The sequence below is a fragment of the Sander lucioperca genome, chromosome 4 (genome assembly GCF_008315115.2).
Source record: "Sander lucioperca isolate FBNREF2018 chromosome 4, SLUC_FBN_1.2, whole genome shotgun sequence".
In the NCBI taxonomy this organism is placed as follows: Eukaryota; Metazoa; Chordata; class Actinopteri; order Perciformes; family Percidae; genus Sander; species Sander lucioperca.
The window spans coordinates 11,043,607-11,052,265 of record NC_050176.1 but is presented as its reverse complement, the minus strand read 5'-3'; the positions used below and the strand labels follow the sequence as shown (position 1 = coordinate 11,052,265).

The following is an 8,659-nucleotide window of genomic DNA, read 5'->3' as shown; positions in this document are numbered from 1 at the left end:
ATCCGACATGTCATTCACGTAGAGGGAGACGGGTCCTTCACAACAGCACAACCTCTAGTCAGCGCTGTCACAGTTCAGTTAGGTCGCTGTTGCATCTACAGCAGCATGACGCACAGGGCATCAAATCAGATTCCTAATTACGCACGACCCTTTTGCACCGCAGATACCGGAGATTTGCTCGCCTCGCCTCCTCTCCGCCCTCGTGATGCCCTCACGACGGAGCATCAACGCCGAGCTTCCTGTCCCGCCTCAAAGCCTCAGCCAGTCAGGACAGGTTGGCAATGTTGGCAAGGAAGCGCTGAGCCCACCACTCCTCCAGGTCAATGGGCACAAAGTCTGTACAGAAACAAAGATAGAGGGGACACGAAATTAAAGCATAATCCATGTTCTATGATTGATTCATTTTGTTCATTAATTATTAATTTTGTCACATGGATACCAAAGTCAAATTAGTTTTAAAAAGAAACAAGGGATGATCTGTGCAACCAAGTATGGAAGTGAATTCCTATACTGAGTTACTTATTACAACTGTTACTATTGTTTTTATTCTGTGTTTCATCTCATCCAAAAAAAAAAAACCTGGACATTTATATTAATTTAACCAAGACAGTCTACAGAACATGTGTCAAACTCAAGGCCCGTGGACCGAACCCGGCCCCTGGCAGGTTTTGATCCGGCCCGCATATCAATTTATGTTCACAATAAATGTTGGCCCACCAAAACAAAAAGACAGGAAACACTTGGAGCAGAATTTGGTAGATTTGCCGACTTTGGCACTCCCAGAAATTCCCACAGAAGCAGAGTTTTCTAAATTAAAGCTGGGAGACAGGTTGCTGTGAGTCGACTTTTAAAATGTAATCTTTGTTTTGCGTGATTTGCTAAATTCTAAAGATTTCTAAGGAACTATTTGCTGCCTTTTTTAGGGCTTTATGTGGACCAAACTGTAAGTGAGAAGACTATATGAGACATGGAATAATACAGTCAAAAATATTTGACTTTTTCAAAATGAAAGCATGAAAATAAACTCTAAATGTCTGGCCCTTGATGCGATTCTCCTTTTCCAGTGTGGCCCTTAGTGAAGTTGACACCCCTGGTCTACAGCTATGCTAGCGGCTCTGTTAGGCAGGGGTTTGAGCTAAATGCTAAAGTCAGCATGCTAACATGCTCGCAATTATGATGCTAACATGCTGATGTTTAGCAGGTACAATGTTTACAAATTGAGTTTAGCGTGTTAGCATGCCAACATTTGCTAATTAGCACTAAAAAAAAGGACAGCTGATGGGAGAAGCATTCATTTTGCAGGTATTTAGTCATTGACCAAAGTATTGTACAAACTGAAATTATAACCAGATGACGCTACATTGATCAAAAGGATCATCAAAGTTATTAGAATTCTTTGGGAGGAGAACATGCATGTCTGTACCAAATTTAATGGCAAACCATCAACTAGTTGTGGAGACATTTCACTCAAAACCACGGCCACAATTTTCAACCTCATGGTGGCACTGGAGGTAGACATCATTCCCTGGGGATCATGAATGTCTGTACAAAATGTTGAGGCCATTTCATCCATGCAAATGTTATTGCAATATTTCAGTCTTGATCCAACTGACAGAGCCATCCATAGAACCACAACGCGAGCGTGGCTAAAAAAGGATGATCCAAAGTACCGTTTATGAAAAATCAAGATACACATATATTTTAGATGTTTCATTACTCATATTGTAACTACCTTTTATGAAAATTGAAGTGCCTCAAATCCTCACATCAAATCTGTCATAACCTTTGAGGGCAAGCGAGCCACAGAAGGAACCGGAGCAGACAGGTGTGTGTGAGGAAAGACGAGACACGCTACCATCAGCAGTCAGGCCTGGTTTATCTGGAACAGCCAGGTTCTCAATAACCATAATAAGAGTTAAAAATTAAAGTGGACTATTACAACAGTCAACCTCTGGCTGTGGCTACGGATAAAGTTGAGCCAAAAAAACACTGCATGTGATTTGTGCGGAGAGATGAAAGCAGCCATTCATTTTTTCCTCTGGTCTTTCAATAACCAGAAAGGATGAAAACTTGGCAGGATTACTGGTTAAAAGTTCAGGGGGTTATAGAAAGCAGGAAGGAGGTAATCTGTTTGGATGCCATAAAACGGAGTAGTGAGATGAAATTTGAGGATTTTTAAATTATATCGATATCGTGATATGAGACTAGATATCGTCTTAGATTTTGGATATCGTAATATGGCATAAGTGTTGTCTTTTCCTGGTTTTAAAGGCTGCATTACAGTAAAGTGATGTCATTTTCTGAACTTACCAGACTGTTCTAGCTGTTCTATTATTTGCCTTTTCCCCACTTAGACATTATGTCCACATTACTGATGATAATTTATCTGAAATCTAAGTGTGAAGATATTTTGCTGAAGCACCAATTGTCAACCCTAGAATATCGCAACAATATCGATATCGAGGTATTTGGTCAAGAATATCGTGATATCTGATTTTCTCCATATCGCCCAGCCCTAGGCGGATTTACTTCATTGTCGTGTTCTTTGAAGACTTACTTTCAGCAGGTGAATGGATGGGAATTGCACTCTAAACAAAGCGATCCCTGTGTAGAAGTGGAGATAACAGGTACTTACTCTTCATCGCAGCACTGGGAGTCTTCTCAGTGTACTGAACGGGCCCCTGGCTGGCAGTTGACTCCCCACCTTCCCCATCTTCCATCTTCTGCTCCACCTCCTGCCACGCTGCATGCAAACAAACACACACACACAAAATATATATATATACGCTGAATTAACTGCAATGCATACTTCAACAGGAATATGATTTTAAACGGGTATAAAAACTAATTAAATGTTCTTATTTTCTACAACATTTCTGAACTTAGCCCTGACACTCAAACATTTCCAGGACATCACTAAAGAAAGCTTCCACTGCATAGCAGCTGATTTTGACTCTGCCCATTTTTAAGATAATGTAAATAGTTGTGAGAAGGTTAAACTGGTCTGTGGCGTGTGTTTTATTTGCTGCAGGTGAAGGTTTTCCAGCTTCACCCTGCGATAAGCCTCAAGGTTTCGGCTCTGTGTAAGGGGTTTAAGGGGTCGTCATGTTCAGCTGGAGTGAGACCCATCAGGTTTTCCATCTTAAAACAACTCGACAGAATGTGCCCGAGGGTTTTTTCGTTAGGTGCGAACGGCACAAAAAGGTCACAAAAGGACGCCACAAAGCAGTCTGTACTGGCAGCGGTCCAATAGTAACACAGATAACTAGTTCATGCTGATTCAGCTCTGAAAGTCATTCATTTCCACCAGGGCATGAAGTATTGGCCAGCACTGAGGCATGCTGGGATAAATTTAAAGACGGGCTGAGTGGTGCACAGCCGGGATTTTTAATCATTGTTGGGTTTTAATGAAGTACTGTCTGTTGACAGTTTGTGGAATTCTTGCAATCGTGCCACATTTCATTTCTTTTGTGAGGCCGTTGTTCAAAGTGTGCCGGTATATATTCAGCCTCATTTGTAACTGCTGAGGAGCTGTGACGATGTAAACTGTGAGTTCATGTGTGGCTGTAAACAAAACGTGGTTTTGGAGTTACTGCAAAACTTCTGACTTCTTAGGAAGATACCAAGGACTTAGTAAGAAACTAATGAATGTACATTAACAATTAACAAGTGGTTCAAAAGATATCAAATAATATACAGTAGATAATGTGAAGATAAGAACACAGTGCTAGCTACTAGTAACTACTCAAAATTGTGGGTACCTCAGTGTAAAGTGTTACTAGCCATCTTCTATTTTTCACAACACATCTGACTGACTGGCTGTATCGTAATGCACTGCTTCTGTTTTATTTTATACTGACATATCCTGTAAAATTACTGAGAAACTGAACTACGGCCGCTGAAAATTGAAAAATAGGGCTGCAACTAACAATTCTTTTTATTATCAATAAATAATAATCAATGCATTTGTTAATCGATTCATATTTTTTCTATAATTGTTTATTTTGTTCGACCAACAGTCAAAAACTCAAAAATAGTCTTATATGCTAAATGGTGCGACGCCTGCGAGCTAGTTCAGGCAGCCAACTCGAGCTGCACTGCTGTACACACACACGTGACGTGTCTCACTCCCCGTATCTTTACCAAACACACCCCCTCAATTTGTTGGTCTATTTCAGCTGCACAATTTCCCAAAGTTACCAACCACCCTTGTTACAATGCAGCTTCTCAGTCAGGACGTTGTTGTAAAGGAGTAAAAAAAAAATAATAAAAAAAAAATTTAGAGAGGAGATGCAGGAGATTATCTGCCATCTACAATGAATACGTTTACATGCACATAATATTCCGGTTTTTGCCCTTATTCTGAAAAAGACAATATTCCGACTAAGCTGTTTACATGGCTAAAGAAAGTGAAAATTCCACTAATATTCACGGGTTACATGTAGCCGTGCAAAATAGAATAGATAATAGAAACATATTGAACTCACTGTAGAGCACTTGTTGCTGTAAGAAATAAATTGTGTATTGCACTTTATTTCTGTTGTTTCCTTTTATCTGAAAACTGTGTACAGCAAGGGTTTCTTTTTATATAATCTATTGTGTATTGATCCCAGCCCTTGTCACATGACCAATTAACATTTCCATGATGACTGTCCAAATTCTTGCCTTAAGAGCCAATAGAAAATGTGTATTGTATTTAGATACACAATTTGTTGCAAATAAAAACAAGTAAAATTAATAATGAATGCAATGTGTTTTATTTAGCAAAATTACAATGTGTTGTTCTATCCGATCCAATATTTCATATATTTCTAAGCAGATTTTCTAGGCTGTATTCTGATAAAATCCCCCCCTGACTGATTGGTCCCCACTGTGCCAGCCCACTTAATAAAAATCCTGGAATCGCCCCTGGGCCCTGGAGGTCAGCCCTCGCACTGTGACCCACATCCACTCGTCTACTGATCCTGCGGCCCTCACCTTCATACACAAATCGGACGTTCTCTTCATGTGCAGGAGTGAATCCCTCTGCCGGGCTGGCGGTCTTCTGTGTGGCTGCACCGTGGTAGCGCTTCCCGTTCAGACGATTGAACACGATCTTCGGGGGCGGAGAGCTGCAGAGATCAGACCGAGATAAATAAAGAAATATGTCAGCTTGGGGACTAGGGCAGCCTGCATCATAACAAAACACAAGTTAAATCTCATAGTGATGGAAAATATTATGCTGGTTGCCAGTTCATTTAAAACGTCATGGTTGACCTACAGGATGCTTTGTGTTGACACCAATAAGTGATGTTTTAAACCTCAGATTTAGCGTCTAGACGTCCATTAAAGATAGGCCTACATTCTTGGTATTAACAAACATTACTTAAAGCTTTTTCGTATCTCACAGTCTTTATCATCAGCTGGGAGTTCAAAAACACTGATTTGATTACAGAAAGACATTGCTAAGTTTTCACTTTGTTTCATTTGTGCTTAAGTGACCAGATGCTACTTTCTTTATCCCAGAATGTCAATCTAGAACTCCAATTTGCAATATGCAATAGTAGGACCACAAGAGTTTGTAACAGTGGAGAAAAAGCAAGACTTGCAACCTTTACTCAGAATGCAATAGCCTACACCTTGTCGTTACAATGCAATATGCCTTTTCTTCTTCTAGAATGGATTTCATCCTGCAAAGCCACATATTCAATGTTGATGCGGATATAAAGTCTGAAAAAAAAAACGCCTGACAGTTAAGTTTACTGCTTAAGTTAGAAAAAGCAGTTGATACTTTTCCTGCTGTCAAATTCACCTGAAGTAGCTACTGTACTGGAAATGCACTTAGTTGCCAGTGTTTTAGGTACACTAAGCAAACCTGTTAGAAACTGTTTAAGAGGCGTTGATTCAACGTTATGTTTATTTTGGAGGATGCCGTTTGTGGTGCTGTTGAATTGTACTGCATTAGGCTACACTGAGAGGTGTTTCTAATCATTTGTCCAACTCATTCCATAGTGAAGTAGAGCTGCTGTAATAGACTTAATCGGTTTTAGATAGGTGCACTTATTAAATGGCAAGCGAGCGCTTCTTTCGGGGGTGTTGCTGCCTGGTTTTTCCCAGCAGCACATGAAGGCTGGTTAAGTGTCCGATAATGGATGCAGAGACGTTACCCAAGTCACCCAAGTGTTACATGACCGCACTCACGGGGCACGTGTTGAATACTTCGGGCCAAGTAGCTCAAACAGCCGGCATAAACATTCTTGCAAGACAAATACTCTAAAACAAGACTTCGAGTAGCTATACTTACTTTGATGAGAGCCAAGACGTCGGCTTGAGCTTCAAGTCGCTGAATTTGCTCTCGATTTGTTGCGTGGGACCTTTTGAGACAAAAGTCAAGTTTAATTGTTTCCATGCTCTGCACAGGTTACCTTTAAACGCTGCGTGTGAACTCTGAACCATGTTAACTGTTGCAGTGCCCCAAAACCTCCCTCACGGACCAAAAGCGATCTGATGTGATATTACATCATGCTTTAGATAACGAGATCCATTCACTGACCTGTCCTCCGTTGTGTAACAAGTTTGCTGGGACCTCTGGTGATTGTGTACATCATGTGAACGCCAAGGTATTCTGTAGTGTCTGTGTTTAACGACCTGTCTTGTCTTCTTATGTATCAGGTGCGCACATTGACTGTCAACTCCAACTTTTAGTCCGCTGTCCGCTCCTCCTGACGCAGCCACGATGTGGAAAAGAAATTCGCGACGTGTCTTATTTTGTTCCCCAGATCAGCTGCTCCAGAGTCGGCCTGACGCTTGCAAGAGACTCGCTTTGCCTTGTTGTGAGTTGTATATTAACACGCAACCCGCTGCACCTCCTAACCAGCAGGTGTTCAGCTGTACGAACCGACGGCCGCTGCTCCTGTGAGAGGTTGCGTGTAGGTCATCCAAGGAGAAAGCGGCTCCACAAGCCGGGGTTCAGTCAGTCAGAGGTACGGGACTTTCTGGTTCCTGACGTCCGATGACAGTGACACTCAAAGCCGGGCACTTTACCCTCTCTCCGGTAGGCTACTGACTGCGACACCTCTGCTCTCTCACAGAACACAAGGACACTGCACAGTGCACACTTTGCTATTTTCATTAGTACGGAAAGCTGGAAAGCTACAATGCTTGGCCCACCGTCAAGCAAGCGACAATAAGGAGCAATATTTCCGGTCAAAGTTTTCAAGATAAAATGTTGTTGACAACTTCTATTTTGATGATCGTTGAGATTACAAATGAATCACCAAGCACCACTTAAAACATCGAGTGCGTCCAGTCTTTAGAGGACTCGTAATGTTCAATATTATAACGCACATTGTGCTATTATCATTGAGAACACTGGGATTCATGTATGTGCTATTTGACATCCTGTATACAGTGCACATGAACTGGAAAAGTTGGGATTTTCTTTAAAAATCAATAGGGAGTAGGAAAGGAAGTGAGTTAGTGCTATATTTTATTGTTTACTATTCATTGTGATTATGAATATTTTACATTGTTTCAGCTTTCACTATGGATGTTTTGGTTGATGTTATATTTTAATAAATTAGTTTTTTTTATTTGTTCAGCAGGCAGTAGGTACAATCAAAACATGAAGTATCTAGAGTGATTTTTTTCAATGATTGACAACATTTTATTTATCATTATATTAGGGTTAGATGTTCCAAGACCTGTGCAAATGAAACCAACGCTTTCTGTATGGCTTATTAATGAGATAGGACATACAGTATATTCTTGTGTGTGTGTTTTGGGTAAATGTGAAGTGTGACATCAAATGTACTTATTTATAAGGCACAGTTACAATGTAACCATGCAAAACGACAGTATTTTACTAGGATCTTAAAGTTAAAGTTATTTAGAATAGCCTACTTTTTGTGGCTTTTACTTTGAAGTTAGAGTCTCTTTATTTCCGCTCTTGTCGTTTCTGTTAATCTGTGGTGGGACTGCTTTACGGAGCGGGGCAACCCCCCTCTGTGACGTCACTGCACGCCCCTCGTGCGGGAGCGATCACCTTTCACCTATTAATCCGAACGCGCAGATAGATAAAAGTGTTGACAGTAATGACAAAAAGTTAAATAAAACTGCACCTTTTTGCAGATTGTAAATTGCATAATGAATCAATAATAACCAAGAGAGGCTGATGAGAATGTACCATTTAACATATATTTCTAAAGACTGACAGCATGCATGGTGTGACACAACAACTTATAATAAAAGTATTCTTTTTTTCACAGGCAACCTTTGTCTTTCAAGTGAAAATCACCTGAGTGAGTCCACGATGTGAGCTGACAGTCCGTGTTTAGTAACTGAAGATCAGCCGGGACAAGAAGCAGCTCAGACAGGCTTATCCAGGGTGATATTCAACACTACATCTCCCACTCACCCCCCATTCATCTGTACTATCTGGGTCAATCACCTGAGACTCCAGGCCACGAGGCTAATCATCAACAGCCCACACTACATAGGCTTAGCACTTGACACTCTGACAATTAAGATGAACAAAACTGAATTAACAGCACAGGTCAGAAGTGTCACAGAAGTGTCTGGATTTCTGACACGTTATGAATGCTCCTAACAGAATTAGTTTTAGTGTCCCACCGTCAGAAATTATAGACAGTGGGACACAATTTTCCAAATTGGGCCCCTC

At 40.8% G+C, this 8,659-nt stretch overlaps 1 protein-coding gene across 1 annotated transcript; it reads right to left on the bottom strand.

The window, feature by feature from the left end:
- Positions 1-73: 73 nt before the first annotated feature.
- On the bottom strand, positions 74-7,159 carry mcrip2 (MAPK regulated corepressor interacting protein 2). The gene is made up of 5 exons (XM_031288980.1): positions 6,533-7,159; positions 6,284-6,353; positions 4,978-5,111; positions 2,636-2,743; positions 74-336 (listed from the first exon to the last, which is right to left on the bottom strand). The coding sequence occupies exons 1-5, from the start codon at positions 6,585-6,587 to the stop codon at positions 266-268; spliced, it is 438 nt and encodes a 145-aa protein (XP_031144840.1). The 5' UTR covers positions 6,588-7,159; the 3' UTR covers positions 74-265.
- Positions 7,160-8,659: the final 1,500 nt, after the last annotated feature.